Source organism: Colletotrichum siamense (assembly GCF_013390195.1).
Source record: "Colletotrichum siamense strain Cg363 chromosome Unknown KSG_Cg363_contig02, whole genome shotgun sequence".
Lineage (NCBI taxonomy): Eukaryota > Fungi > Ascomycota > Sordariomycetes > Glomerellales > Glomerellaceae > Colletotrichum > Colletotrichum siamense.
The window spans coordinates 1,004,187-1,018,912 of NW_023501015.1; the positions used below are offsets into that span (position 1 = coordinate 1,004,187).

At 56.2% G+C, this 14,726-nt stretch overlaps 5 protein-coding genes across 5 annotated transcripts; 3 read left to right on the forward strand and 2 right to left on the reverse strand.

The window, feature by feature from the left end:
- Positions 1-443: 443 nt before the first annotated feature.
- On the reverse strand, positions 444-2,228 carry CGCS363_v002275 (Uncharacterized protein; the record flags this gene model as incomplete). Its single annotated transcript, XM_036634124.1, has 2 exons — positions 444-2,038; positions 2,108-2,228. The coding sequence occupies 2 exons, from the start codon at positions 2,226-2,228 to the stop codon at positions 444-446; spliced, it is 1,716 nt and encodes a 571-aa protein (XP_036499999.1).
- A 2,017-nt stretch (positions 2,229-4,245) lies between these two features.
- On the forward strand, positions 4,246-5,949 carry CGCS363_v002276 (D-3-phosphoglycerate dehydrogenase 2; the record flags this gene model as incomplete). Its single annotated transcript, XM_036634125.1, has 1 exon — positions 4,246-5,949. The coding sequence occupies one exon, from the start codon at positions 4,246-4,248 to the stop codon at positions 5,947-5,949; it is 1,704 nt and encodes a 567-aa protein (XP_036499998.1).
- Positions 5,950-8,042: 2,093 nt separating this feature from the next.
- MAM3 lies at positions 8,043-10,462 on the forward strand (the record flags this gene model as incomplete). The annotated part of the gene is made up of 4 exons (XM_036634126.1): positions 8,043-8,278; positions 8,347-8,573; positions 8,629-9,298; positions 9,349-10,462. 4 exons carry the CDS (start codon positions 8,043-8,045, stop codon positions 10,460-10,462), a joined length of 2,247 nt encoding a protein of 748 aa, XP_036499997.1.
- A 235-nt stretch (positions 10,463-10,697) lies between these two features.
- CGCS363_v002278 (Carboxy-cis,cis-muconate cyclase) lies at positions 10,698-11,927 on the reverse strand (the record flags this gene model as incomplete). Its single annotated transcript, XM_036634127.1, has 3 exons — positions 10,698-11,536; positions 11,595-11,703; positions 11,781-11,927. The coding sequence occupies 3 exons, from the start codon at positions 11,925-11,927 to the stop codon at positions 10,698-10,700; spliced, it is 1,095 nt and encodes a 364-aa protein (XP_036499992.1).
- Positions 11,928-13,525: 1,598 nt separating this feature from the next.
- HQD2-1 (Catechol 1,2-dioxygenase) lies at positions 13,526-14,477 on the forward strand (the record flags this gene model as incomplete). The annotated part of the gene is made up of 3 exons (XM_036634128.1): positions 13,526-13,722; positions 13,782-14,217; positions 14,277-14,477. The coding sequence occupies 3 exons, from the start codon at positions 13,526-13,528 to the stop codon at positions 14,475-14,477; spliced, it is 834 nt and encodes a 277-aa protein (XP_036499991.1).
- Between the last annotated feature and the right edge of the window lie 249 nt (positions 14,478-14,726).

Here is a 14,726-nt window from a genome sequence, read left to right on the forward strand (position 1 = left end):
GGCGCAATGGAGACCGCGTAAGAGAACATACGGCGAGCAACACTTTGTTATGATGGCGAGGACGTTGGGCGTGGACGTTCAAATACCCTGCGCGCATGGATACCGGAGTTTTTCTCTTTTTTGGACACACTTTGGGGGAATAGCACGATGACTACTGACTGGCCGATTGTACTTACTGTAGCACTGCACACAATACATTATATGGTATCATGAATGTTCAACTTGGCTTGCTCAGTCTTATTTGCAAAATAAAGAAAAAGAGTATTCATCTATGACGCTTTTGCATCCGAAATACAGACATGTCACATGAAACCTCCCCGTCCGCGTGTCCGTGATGCCATCCCTTACTTTGAAATGTTTATAGACTGATGACGAAACGCTCCAGGGCTCTTGAATGTCCCACCTTGGCCGCGAACAGCTCTGCAAGACTACGTTCCGTCCATTTACTGCCAGACGTTGGAAAACAGATCCTCGTTGCCGCCGATGGGCTTGGCTGATCCTGATCCGGCGGCCGGGGTTGTGCTGCTCGTCCATCCTCCAAACTCCTCGTCGGCCGCAACCTTGGGCGCCGTGCTGAATCCACCAGATGCTCCGGGAACGATGGGCGTGCTGGCAAACGAGCCAGAGGCACCCCATCCGCCAATATCGGCGCTGCCACCGAAGCCACCAGAGGGCTTGGGAGCCTCCGGGGCCTTCGAAGGAGCGGGCGCTGCCGCCGCGGAAGTATCAGGTGTGCTCCATGCGTTGGATCCCCACACGTCAGAACCTGACCAGTTGCCTGAGTTAATGGTGCTCGTGGCAGCCGCTGTTGGGTTGGGCGCAGGAGACGGAGCCTTTGGCTGGTTCGAGAGGTTGAAAACGGAGCTGGAAGAAGCGGCGGGAGCAGGGCTAGGGGCGGCGGCGGGTTGAGAGGGCGAGGAGAGATCGAACAGGTCTCCCATGCCAGAGGATGCTGGCTGGGCGGGCTTTGGTTGCTGAGCGGGTGCCGGGGCAGGGGAGCTGGACCAGCCAAATCCGCCGAAGCCGCTGTTTGATGGTTGCTTCTGGTGTTGAGGGGCGGGAGCGGCGGCGGGCTTGGAGTCGAAGAAGCTGCCTCCGCCGAGGCCGCCAAAGGCGTTCGAGGAAGCTGGGGGCGGGGATCTGCTGCTGACGGGACTGGCTAAACTGGCGAACGGGTCGGCTGCGGCGGGTTTGGGGCTGGTGGTGTTGGAGAAGCTGAGGCTGCTGAAGGCATCGTTCATGCCACCAAAGGACTGCTGCTGTTGCTGCTGGCCAAAGGTGGGAGAAGGCATGCTGCCAAACTGCCCACCTGGGACCTGAGGGGCTTGTTGCTGCTGAGGTTGCGGCTTCGGGGCAGAGGCGTAGAGCGACAGGATCGACTGCTTGAGGTCTGGCCTGGAGGGGGCTCCCATGCCGCCGGCGTTGTTGGTGCTAGCAGGTCGTGGCGGAGCGGCGGGCTCTCCGAAGAAGTCCAGGCCCAACAGCGAATCCTTCGTGCTCGTGGCCTTGGGAGGAGCCGGATCGGACTTGGGAGGGACAACCTTTCCGGGCTGCGGGCCGGCGGTGCTTGCCCGGGGGATGGGATCACCGCCGATAAGATCGACCTGCGGCTGCGGGGCAGCGATGCTCCTGGGAGGGGCGGCGGACTTGCCAACCGAACTCTTGCGAACCGACTCCCGCCTCTCCACGTTCTGCTTCTCCTTCACGATGCTCAGGGGCACATCGTCGTCGCCGTCGACGTCCAGGGTGGCGGGGTCGGGAATGGGGCCGTCCATCTTCCATCTCTTGAGCTCGTACTTGGTGCGGATAAAGTTCTCAATCTTGGATTCGGAGGGAACGTGGCCGGGCGCCAGCTTGGCCTCCCAGTACTTGTTTGCGCGCGCATTGCCCCAGCTGAGGATGCTCTGGAGTTGTTCGTCGGTCCAGGAATCGAGGTCGACGGACTTGACTCTGCTGATGTGTGTGCCCATGCCGCGGTGGATGCCCGAACAACGAATGCAGATAAAGACACCGAGGTTCCAACTGGCCCATCGCGGGTCTGTCGTAGCGCGAGAGTCAGCGGACAGACTTGAGGTGGTCGGGGATCAGACGACGGGAAAAGACTCACGTTTGTTTCTCTTGCAGTCAGAGCAGACTTTGTTGCACTCCAGCTTCAACAGACTCTTGATGGTCTGCGAGTTTTGGGCCGCTCTTTCGGCGGCGGGATTGGGCGGCGGTCTTCGAGACATGGTGGCCTTTGTTCGAATGCGCGAGTTGAAGGATGGGTTGTTCGGATTGAGGCGAGCGATTGGAGTTGCAAATCGGCGGGCGAGGTGTTGTAGTCGTAGCTGGTGCGATCGGAGAAAGGGGAGGAGGGCGCAAGATCGCAAAGATGACCTGTCGGTTGGGTATTGAACGTCGTGTGCCTGGGATTAATATTATGAATTAACCGTATCCACACGGCGCTGATACCAGCCAGGTAAGGGGCAACTGGGGGTCGAGACTGTACAAATCGTCCCTGCCTAAGGCAGTGATGACGGCAGTGGAGGTGGGGTCCTATTCGCCGTGGCTTTCACCTCTCCAGCTTGCACTGGCCACTGGACGGCTGCGGAAATACTGCAAGTGCTCAAAGTGCCTAGCAGACGGGAATGGCCGGACAGGTGGCGGTAGCATCTGACAGGTGCCACTCAGTGGCCTACTAATTGACAGTGGACCACTTACACATGTAACACTCAATGCCTTCAAAGCGTTTTATTCTCGGTTTATTTGACCTTCATACACGTCTCAATCGCAGCTCACTCCTCCGTCTTTCAACCAGTCCAGACCAGAGGAAACAAGTCGTTACAACAACCCAAAAGGCGCAAGGCTTGGCGGCGGTCTTGGCCACAGCACGCTCTGACCTGCCAGCATAGTTTGGAAGATGGAAGGTTCTGTGTGGAAGAACCAAATAAACATCAGATAACGGATCTAAGATTCAATCTCGTACTCGAATCGGATTTCCTCAATGTGGTGGAATTCTGTCATTTTGATATCATCAACATTTTAGGCACGCAGGCAATGGGATTTCCACCCAATGGTGATCAATTGCTTGCTCAGCAGACAACTGTGACTGCATCAGGATTACCGACGCCTACACACGGCCTCTAGAACTAAAATGCTGCCTGCCACAGTCAATTTTGAAGAAACGCAAGACTTGCTGACCTGGCTTCTTTATCACTCCAGGCAACTTCCCCCTCCCCCCCAAAAAGAAGCCAACTTTCAGAATTGGTTCATTGGGTTATGGGCTCCATGACACGTTTACGATTCAACTAACTCGCTCCAACTTCGGACTCCGAGGACCGAACCTTTTGGGTCACAATCTGCTATTGATTGAATTGTCACTGTTAGCATAAACTCCGAGCACGATGACTTTTAATCACGCATCCTCATATCGGTAAGATGATGATCACTGGAGTAGAGTCAAGTCTCCCATCCAGGTCCTCATCTTCTGTAGGGAAGACCCTAGAGATGCACATTGTGATTCCAGCTCGCAGAAACATCCACCAATCGCGAAAACTGAGACCCTCGACGACACGGCCGGATCCCTTCCGACTGCATCTTCAAGTCGCAATGAGGCTGCTCCTCCAACGTATAGGGCACCGGCAGCGCTTACCGCAATTGACTCAGCCAGCATCAACGGCCGCAAGCAGACCGCTACCCCAAACATCGATCTCCTCAGGCTGACCAGTGAAGATGCGGGGGCGGGATGCCGCTGCAGTAATAGAACGTGGGGGAAGTGAGGGGTCGCGCGTCCTCACGCCCAACTTACACTCTAATCCGTCGCATCTTGGTGTATCGCCGGGCGATTCTGCCTCGTCATAGGTAGGATGTGCTCTTGAACCCGCGTCTGTTCGCCTTGCGACGTGATAGTGCAGCTCCTATTAGCACATACCATTAGCTGGGGGGCTGCCATTGACTGCGTGGAGGGGCTCGATATCGCCTCGCGAGTCACTGCCACCTCGGAATAGCTCCCCTCGGATCCGAACGAGACATGCAGCCTCCCGTTCTTTGTAGCTCCCTGAACATCGGACGTGGTCAACGTTGCTATGAGGGGTTTTGAGGGGGTTACTTTGTATAAAAGCTTAGCGGCTGTCGCGTGTGTGAGGAAATAAAGTTGATGGTAACCCTCGAGTACTGGCCTTCGTTTTGTCCTAGTCAGTAATAACCACTTAGTACCAAGCCAGCCCAATTGATCCAAATACTTGCACGCTGTGCCAAACCTTTGTCATGGCACCGTCGGCAATCGAAAAGATAGCTTCGACTATAACCCCTTTTGCGACCGACCGTCCCCGGATTCTGGTCCCTGAGAAGGTGTCTTCCGATGGCCTTGCTCTTTTGAAGGACAAGTACGACGTTGACAACCGCACTGGCCTGTCTGCAGACGAGCTTGTCGAGGCGATTCCCAATTACCATGCCCTCATTGTCCGATCCGAGACAAAAGTGAACGCTGCCGTTCTCGCGGCCGGCAGAAAGCTTCGCGTCGTGGCACGAGCCGGCGTAGGCGTGGATAACATCGACGTGGACGCCGCCACCAATCATGGCATCATCGTCGTCAACTCGCCTGCGGGCAACATTCTCGCCGCAGCAGAGCACACGATTGCCCTCCTCCTCGCAACAGCCCGTAACCTCGGGCGCGCGGATACCACGATGAAGGACGGCAAGTGGGAGCGAGGCAAGCTCGTCGGCGTCGAAGTCGGCAACAAGACGCTCGGGATCATTGGGCTCGGCAAGGTGGGTATGAAGGTTGCCCGCATGGCCATTGGTCTCGGGATGAAGGTGAAGGCGGTAGACCCGTACGCCAGCAACGAGATTGCGCGTCAAGCCAACGTGGAGCTCGTGGCCGACCTTCAGTCGCTCTTGCCGGTGGTCGACTTCCTGACGATCCATACCCCGCTGATGGCCAGTACGCTGGACCTGTTGAAGGAGGAGGAGTTTCAAAAGATGAAGAAGACGGCGCGAGTATTGAACGTCGCTCGAGGAGGCGTGTACAACGAAGCAGCACTCCTGCGAGCCTTGGATGAAGGCTGGATCGCTGGAGCTGGTCTGGACGTGTTCACTTCCGAGCCTCCCAAAGCAAACTCGACGGCAGCTGAATTGACCAAGCACCCGAAGGTGGTCGCAACCCCACATCTGGGAGCGTCGACCGTGGAAGCCCAAGAAAACGTCTCGATGGATGTTTGCACCCAGGTGGCTGAGATTCTCCAAGGCGGTCTCCCAACGGCAGCCGTCAATGCCCCGTTGATCATGCCGGAGGAGTATCGCAAGCTGCAGCCGTTCGTACGGCTCGTCGAGAAGATGGGCGGGCTGTATACGCAACACTTTGTCGGCAGCAAAGGCGGCATGGTGGGCGGTCGGAGGTTCGAACTGATCTACCAAGGCGAACTAGCAGGCACCTCCAACACCCGGCCGCTCTTCGCGGCGTTGGTGAAGGGTCTCGTGTCGTCTATCACCGACTCTGGCGGGCGAGACGTGAACATCGTCAACGCCAGTCTTATCGCCAAGGAGAAGGGCATGATCATCAGCGAGACGCACAGCGGTGAGGCCAAGAACGCGGTGTATGCCAGTCTGGTGACTCTGCGGTCGCACGGCGAGGACGGCGAGCAGGTGATTGAGGGATATGTGTCGGGGCAGAGCATATACATCTCCAAGCTGGACCGGTTCAGTGCGACGTTCCAGCCGCAGGGGACGCTGCTGGTGCTGCACAACTATGACGAGCCAGGCAAGATTGGTGGTGTCGGAACGGCGCTGGGGCGGCATGGGATCAACATCACCTTCATGCAGGTGGCCAGCTTGGACGGGGAGGAGAGGAGAGCAGAGGGCGGCAATGAAGCTCTCATGATCTTGGGTGTGAAGGGAGAGATTGGTGGTGGAGTTGTGGAGGATTTGCAGCGAGCCGAAGGAATCCTGAATGTGAGCTTGGTGAGGCTGTGAGGAGGAGTCGTTGGTGGTGATGGTGTTGGTGATGATGAGTGATTATGTGTGTAAGTGAGAGCTTGTTTCTAGGGCGCCCGCAATTGAGGAGAATAAGGTCAAGTGGGTTGCAGTTGCGAGGAGCCACTTGAGCAGCTGCAGGAGCTCTCATTGAGACGTGAGGTGGCCCCCCACGAGTTCGCGGAGCTTGGCAAAGGTTGAGATCCTATTGGCGAGTTGAGGGGCTCTGGACGGGTTGGAGACTGTTGGCGCAGGGCAGTGCAAGAAAAAACGCAACCCAGACAAGGTCATTTGAATGCCTAACTAGATAGGTAGACGGGAACCCTGAGTAACAAGGTTTTTGGCAATTTCGCCGATGCAGGTTGTGCCACCATATCTCTCATCAATAAGCCAACAATTGCGTGTTGCAGAGAGAGTTGACAAGATTGAGCTCGGGTGCCGGCAGACGACGGGCAACGCAACGTTGTTTCTGATTGGGTTTCGCCCGGCTCAATGCCTCCGTCGGCTGATGCAACTCTTGCGACAACCCACAGCCCGGCAAAGGACGGGACGCACGAGAGAAGAAAAAGCAGGTGGCGCGGAGGATTTCTAGAAGGGGGATCGTTCACAGCTCAGGGTCTGTGAGGGAATGACGCAGGGTCCGAGGTTGGTGACAACTCGCTGACTCCATGTCAGTTTGGTCGGGACAGCTCATTGGGCACGTGGGCGCTTTTCATGTAAGTGGACACTCAGATAAGGTCGGGTCACTTAAAGGTAGGCCACAGCATGCAAGCCGTTATGTACCTGGATTGTGGATGTCATCCATGGATGCATAATTTGTACCCCTGCACCACGCGATTAAGGTGAGGTACCTGCTGGCGAGCTGTCCAGAGCCGCCCTCTGAAAGTCGAGAACTCGGGGTCAGGGACAGGCCACTAACAAGGAGCCCCAATCGCGCCGAACTGAATGTTAACCATGACTCTGGGTCGAAAGCTTGTGATTTTGTGTCAGTCAGCACTTTAGCTCTGTCAGACGTATGTGTCTGTTTATCTCTCGTGTGTCCATGCAGAGCACGACCCGAGATAAGGATTGGTAGGTTGGTTGGCCAAGACATGTGCTGTCTGTCTGTCTGTCGTCTGCTGTAGTTACCTTTTAGCTACCTTAGGTTGTCAGCTTTGGAAAAGACTCAAAACGACGGGAGGCAGGTATGCACAGCACACTCAATTACCCCGGATTCTGCACAAATGCCTTATGACGAGACATTTTCCGTTCTTGCGCCAAAAGAAAGGCGGGGGGCCAAGCGAGACGAAGGATGGGCTTTTTGGGTTTCTCGCGCCAGCCGAATAGCCGTCCAGCGCAAGTCCAACAGTGCATGCCAGTCAGATTTAACCCTTGTGTCTACAGCAGAGATACGGATACATGCCACTGCCAGTGCCGGTGCGGGAGGTTGAAGGTCACTGCGGCAATGATGCATCATTCGCGCTCCTCGCATCGCTGCAGCCCGCCCCCCCTCGACCGTTGATGACGCCAAGCTTGTGCGCCTCCGCAGGCGTTGATTGGCTGGCTGCCCGCCGACAGAGGAAAGCTTCCGGCAGCGAGCACTGGCAGTGGCAGTCGACCTCCACTAACAGACAAACACTGAACAGACCTCTCTGATCTTTTTTTGTTTTTTCTTAATTCTCATCCATCTCCGGTACTTACTACCGGTCTATACCTACCTAGACCTCAAACACCCAGCTACCGTACCTACAATCCTACGATATTTTCTTCTTCATCGCTCCCCCATTGCTTGCCGACTGCTGCAATACCCGCGCCTCGAACCACCACCCACTGTTGACACCCACCTGGTCTTCCGATCTTGGCTCGTCAGTGGAGCTCACCCGCCTTGCCTGGTGCACTTGCGTACGCACCGCAGCTGCAGGTAAACACAGAGTGGAGCCGAACCACCCTGAGTGCACCGAGAATCCACCTACAGCCTGAGGTCGTGCTGCCCCGTTTCTCTGTTGCCCGCGTCCGCCGCATAAAATGTGCGCTTGACCTTGCGTCCTCTTCACTCGCACACTCCACGTCTATTACCACGACTACCGAATCTCTCTTCAATTGACGAGCCGACTATGGCCACGACACGGCCGAGAAGCTATGGCGGCTCCTTTGGCACCATCCGCACCGGCGTCCTTGGGATGTCCAGGGCCTTGACCCTGGGCATCTCTTCCGTCGCCGCTGCCCCCATCTACGCGAGAGGCGAAGGCGAATCCGAGGGTCCAGCAGAAGGCGACGATGTCTGGATTCTCTACGTTGCTTCCATGATTCTTGTCCTCGCCGGAGGCGCCTTCGCTGGCTTGACCATTGCGTAAGTTATCAATCCAACTCCTACTACTGATTGCCCCCGTACCTAGTTGCTGACCTTGGCAAAAACAGCCTCATGGGACAGGATAGCATCTACCTCCAGGTCCTCGCTGGCGACCCCGACGAATCCCAATCCAAGAACGCGAAACGCGTCTACGATTTGCTCAAGAAGGGAAAGCATTGGGTCTTGGTTACTTTGCTGTTGTCCAACGTCATCGTCAACGAATCGCTACCTATTGTGTTGGACCGCTGTCTCGGTGGAGGTGTAACCGCCGTTGTTGGCAGTACTATTCTCATCGGTAAGTTTTGCAAATCCCCGGCTCCGAGCTTAACATCAGCTAAGCATTTGCCCAGTCATTTTCGGTGAAGTCGTTCCCCAATCCGTCTGCGTCCGTTACGGTCTTCCGATCGGTGGCTTCATGTCCAAGCCGGTGCTCTTGCTCATGTGGCTTATGGCGCCCATTGCTTGGCCCATTGCTAAGCTTCTTGACTGGGCTCTCGGCGAGGACCACGGCACCACATACAAGAAGAGCGGTCTCAAGACGCTTGTCACCCTGCACAAGTCTCTTGGCGCGGCCGGTGAACGTCTAAACCAGGACGAGGTTACCATCATCAGCGCCGTTTTGGACCTGAAGGAAAAGCCTGTCGCGAACGTCATGACCCCCATGGGCGATGTGTTCACCATGGCCGAGGACACCGTGCTTGATGAGAAGACCATGGACATAATTCTGTCCGAGGGCTACTCCCGCATTCCAATCCACGCCACCGGTAAGCCCACCGACTTTGTCGGTATGCTCCTCGTCAAGATCCTCATCACCTACGACCCCGAGGACGCCTTGCAGGTCAAGGACTTCCCTCTCGCCACCCTTCCCGAGACACGCCCCGAGACGAGCTGCTTGGACATTGTCAACTTTTTCCAGGAGGGCAAGTCCCACATGGTCCTTGTTTCCGAGTACCCTGGTGCCGACTATGGTGCCATCGGTGTCGTCACTCTTGAGGACGTCATCGAGGAGCTCATTGGAGAGTGAGTAATCTCTGTCTGGCGCTTCTCACATTGTGCTAACACATTCACAGGGAAATCATCGACGAGTCTGATGTCTATATTGATGTCCACAAAGCCATCCGCCGTTTGACCCCTGCGCCGAAGGCCCGACCCATTAAGCGATCCACCGAGCCGTCGCCCCGGGTGATTCCTGAGAACGGCGATCTCATCGAATTCGATCGCGAAGTTCCCCACGAGCGCAATGGCTCTGTCAGCGCCATGAGCGACGCGCCTCAGCACCTGTCCAGCAGCCCCGGAAAGATGACGACCTTCTTGATGCGCAGGAGCTCCGCCGGCCCGGATGGGCGTCTGACCTCGACTGCCGTACCCGTGAAGGCCACCTTCGACGAGGCCAAGCAGCACCTGAAGCACCTTGGTCCTTCGAACCGCGCATCGAACCCCAAAAACACAAAGTCCACTACCGTCAAGATTAAGCCCGTCCAGACTGGTGCACCCCTGCACCAGGTGCATAGCCCTCCGCCTGCATCTGCCGGTCTTCGCCCTGCCTCTGTTGCTGGCGACATTTCCGAGGAAAGGCATGAAGAAGAAAACGAGAACACCCCGCTCATCCGACCCAAGCTTACCGGCAAGGGTGGCGTCCACGCCGTGCGTAGGAGCTACGGCGTCGCGGGCATGAGCGACACTCAGGCCAGGCTCGCCAGCAGCTCACCTCACCATGAAGACGACAAGGCAGCCGATCAGGTGGACCTGCCTCCGACTGTGCCTGAGAATGGCAACAGCCCCGAGGCCAGCCGCACGGATTTGACGATTATTGTTTCACCCGGAAAGGCCAGTAACTCGCCCAGCGTCACCAGCGTCATTGAGGACGGATCTTCGACTCCCAGGCGTAGGACTCTTGTTCGAAGCGGTAGTATCAGCGAGAACGTGGTTGAGACAAGTAGTGGTGTGCGAAAGATCATCATCCAGGCCGCTAGCTCCGACTCGGAAGACAACGGATCTAAGGGCTCCTCTGGCCACCGCTCGCGTACCACTAGCCAGTCCAACATCCTGTCTAGTCAGGAATCCGAGGAACACGACGAGAATGAAAACGGCGAAGCATCAAGTACGGCGCCGAGCACAAGTACTGGCGGCCAACAAGCCAGCAAAAAGAAGAACAGACGGAAGAAGAGAAAGGGTAACAAATAGAGGAAACGTGCGTAGGGGATCGTCGAATTTCGTGCTTGTATGATATCGATAGTAATTTGAGCGGCTACCACGGTACGCCTTTTCTGTAACCTATACAACGGCACCGCGCACATTACACACAATCGCATCAATCTGGTATTTAATATTTATCATCAAATTTTGTAGTTTTGTCTTATGTGATGTGTGAACCCAGCATCCGGGGCTCTCTATATCCAAACATTACCCATCCATCTCTTTAGTCGTACCAGATGGCGTTCATGCCGAAACCAGGCTCAGGGATGCGCAACCTCGCGACGCGGCCGAGGAACTCGTCGTGCCAGCGGTAGATCTCGATCCAGCCCTCCTGGTCGTCCGTGATGGCCAGCCACTCATCGCTCCAGTCGCACGGGCTGACGGCGTTGCTGTGTCCACCGCTCGTCGGGGTGGGGTTGAGGCAGATCTGCCTCTCGATGTGGCCGTTGTCGTCGAGCTTGAAGGCGGCGATGTAGCCGGTCACGTCGAAGCTGTTGGAGCGGGCGGTGGCGAAGAGGTACTTGCCGCTGTGGGAGAGGGTGCAGACGTCGGAGCGGTACATTTTGCTGTTGGCGCCGGGGATGCCCGGGGGAATGAGGGGGAAGGAGCGGTGGGTGTAGACGGGCAGCTTGGTGGCGGGGTCGATCACGTACTCGCAGAGGCGGTTGCCGGCCTCCATGAGGGCGTAGAGGTACGCGCCCGAGGGGTGGAGGGCGACCCAGCGCGGGTGGTCGCCCGGGTCCGGGGCGTCGACGGAACCGACGAGGTCGAGCTCGGGGGAGTCGGGGGCGCGCTTCTTGTGAACCCAGAGCTTGTTGGCGGTCAGGTCGGCGGAGTAGAGGTAGGTTTCCGTGGGGTCGAAGACCATGCCGTGGATGCCGGTGTTGGGGTCGTAGGGGTAGTTCTGGACGTTGGTCTCGAGCTTGCCGGTGGGGGAGACGGAGAAGATGTTGCCGTGGGAGGCGTGCTTGTAGAAGGGGTTGCAGTAGACGGCGTAGGGCGGCTTTTGGGCTGCGAGGAGGAAGATTGCGCGGGTGTTTGTTGTTGAGAGGGCGGCGTTGGCTGTGCGGGTGGGTGTTAGTGATGGGGTTTTTGGGAGACAAGGTGAGGGTGAGCATACGGTCATGGGTCATGTCGTGAGAGGCCTCGTGGATGATCTCAGAGGGGCTCTTGACGGCGAAGCTGGACCACTTCTTCATGGCGGCGCCGTAGAGGTTCTTCTTGTCATGCTGTCGACGGGGTTGTGTAAGCCAATTGGTCAATGGCAGACAGACACTCCAAAAGGAGGGAGGGTTCAGTCACTCACGCTAAAGGTCATCCATGATATGGGCTGTTCCTGGGGGATCTCGGTGCGCTTGACGAGCTCGAGGGTGAACTTTTCATCGTCGAAGGCGACGGTGAAGATGGCACCTGGGGGCGTCCAGGTGCCGATCATGAGGTGGTGGATGGTCATTTTGAGCGGCGTTGTCGAGAAGGACCTGGTGTATGTAGATGCCCGATGACGTGTGAAGAGGCGGGATGTTCTCGACAGGAGCATGGGCTGGATGCGTCACTGAGGCGCGAAAGGATGTAAGAGAGGAAACACGTGAAATGGGATGGGGAAAAAAAAGGGAAGAAGAGGGAAAAAAGAGAAAAGTCGCGTGTGGTTTTACGGTTCGGAATGACTAGGAGCGAGGGTTCCCGGGTAGTCCCACCGAGGCAGCATTACCTTAGAGCTCCGTTCCTAGCTGGCTAATGATTATGAGAGGTTTCCACCTTGCATCGCAAAAGCTCTTTTGGCCCAGAGAAGGGGGAGAAGAAAGAAGCTCTCTCGTGCTGCCCCTCGTTTCCGAACCCCGGACGACGAGGGGCAGCGGTTTGGCATGCGCATGGAGAAGGGCGACCCGCTGGGATGTGGGGTTTTTGGAGAGTTGGAGGGGCCGTTCGGGAGATGTGGCGGTAATTGGGTGCTGAGAGGTCGCTTTCCGGCAGAGTGTTCTTCCTCCGCTTGAGCTGGGTTGTCTTTCGCCCAAGAGGCTTTGCTGCAGTGCCGTCTTCAGGAATTATGATTTCACGGTCCGGTGGTGATGGGTGGATTATAATCAGACGAGGCTGGTTCGTTCGATTTGATCGGGGCTTCTCACAATGTGCATCTTGACATATACTGAAGACTGGCGGTCGTCCGAACTATGTCTCTTCATGTGTGTTCAATTGCCGGACCTCGACCTTCTGTCATCGGTATCATGATTCGAGATTCATGATCCAGCGAGCGATGAGGGACGAGACCTCTTGCAAGCTGCGTTTCTCCCCGTACCCACGGCGACACGGCAGTGACACCCGGCTGCTGGACAGGAACTTGTCGGTCGAAAAGACTCCGTCAGCGGAGCCATGGCTAGTCAGTCTTCCGAGGTTCTCATCGTATCCCCACCTAAACCCCCTGTTCCCCCGGGTTCTCCATCTTAGCTTCGCAAGTGTGGTTGAAGCCAGCCACTCAGGTTCGGGCAGAGACAAATAGCAGTGTGGTGGGGAGCAAAGACGCTCGCTACCTAGAGGAACTCATCTCATAAGAAGTTGTGTGCGTGAGACAAGCGAAGACTTCGCCGTCGATAACTCCAAGCATCTCTTCAACGGCATCGGCATAAACCAGCATCTGAATTGACTTTCTTCCCCTGCAACGTTGGCTCGTGTGTTTTGTCTTGGGTGATTCGAGGGTGGTTCCATTGCGACCCGCCATACAGAAAGTTTAACACACTTCACAAGTATTAATCAACTCAATGCTCCCGTTCCGTTGCCCGTTGCGATGTTTTGGTCTGTTCTGTGATTTTGGTGCTTTGCCTGCTCTTAAGCTCTTATTGCAACATGTTGCTGCCATTTTCTTCAAGAACACTCGTATCTGGTTGCCGCCAAGTTGCAACACGTAGTCTTCGTCAACGGCCGCAACTCACAACTCCCTTGTCACTAACACAACCCTGCGCAAAATGGGCTTCGAGTGCGACAAAAGGTGGCGGCCGCAACAAGAAGCCTACGACCCATAGATTTGATCCTACCTTCACTCAACGTGTAATTGATACCATGGGTCCTAACATGACCCCTCGAAACCGACAAATCATGACCTCCTTCATCCGCCACCTTCACGATTTCACGCGCGAAGTCGAGTTGACGATGGATGAATGGATGACGGCTGTCCATTTCGTCAACTCCGTGGGTCAGATATCGAACAAAACTCGCAACGAAGCCCATCGCGTGTCTGACATCCTCGGCCTCGAATCGTGAGTCTCAAGTCGCTGTCCCAAAACCAGTCTTGTGATTGACAATAGACTACATAAAGACTCGTTGATGAGATTGCGAACAAAATCGTTACAGAAGGCAACCTCGACCCAACTTCTTCGTCCATTCTCGGCCCCTTCTGGTCGCCTGATGCGCCTTTCCGTGAGCTAGGAGACAGTATCATCCAAGATCCAGCGCCCGACGGCCGGGTTTGCAAGATGCACGGCGCCATCACCGATCTCAGCACGGGGAAGGGCATCCCAGGAGCAGTGTTCGATATCTGGCAGGCGTCGTCGAACGGCCGTTATGATTTCCAGGACCCGGAGAACCAAACGCCCAACAACCTTCGAGGCAAATTCCGCGCAAATGAGGAGGGAAGGTACTGGTTCTATTGCTACCATCCGACGGCATACAGCCTTCCCCGCGATGGACCCAGTTTCAAGCTGTTGAACATGATGGATCGGCACCCGATGCGGCCGGCGCATATCCATATAATGGTCAGTAGCATGCTTCCTCTGAAGGGATTTGAGGTGGTAAGCTTACGCGATGAAAACAGGTCACACACCCAGAGTTCAGGGGATGCACCACCCAGCTGTACCCCAACGACGATCCCTGGCTCTCAACCGACACCGTCTTCGCAGTCAAGGACGATCTCCTGTGCGACTTCAAACCTCTCAAGGGCGACGACAAGGCTGAGCTCGAGCTCGAGTACAACGTCATCCTCGCTCCAAGGGATTACAAGGCCAAGAACACATAACCAGGCCCCCAGGATCAGGCTGCGGGTACTTGGCCCTGTGGTTGCCGATCTCCAATTCTTAGCCAATTTTCCCGTATGTCTTACACAAATAATCTAGCATGACCAATAGAAACACACGAGATGTCTCCTGCAAGTAAGCCTCGGAGGAAGCCTGGGAGGCGCATGCTGCAGGCGGTGTTAGACAAGGCCTCGCTTAGTGCTGCTGAAGTCGAGACCAACACGCGTGTTGCCAAGTTCATCATTCTGTCC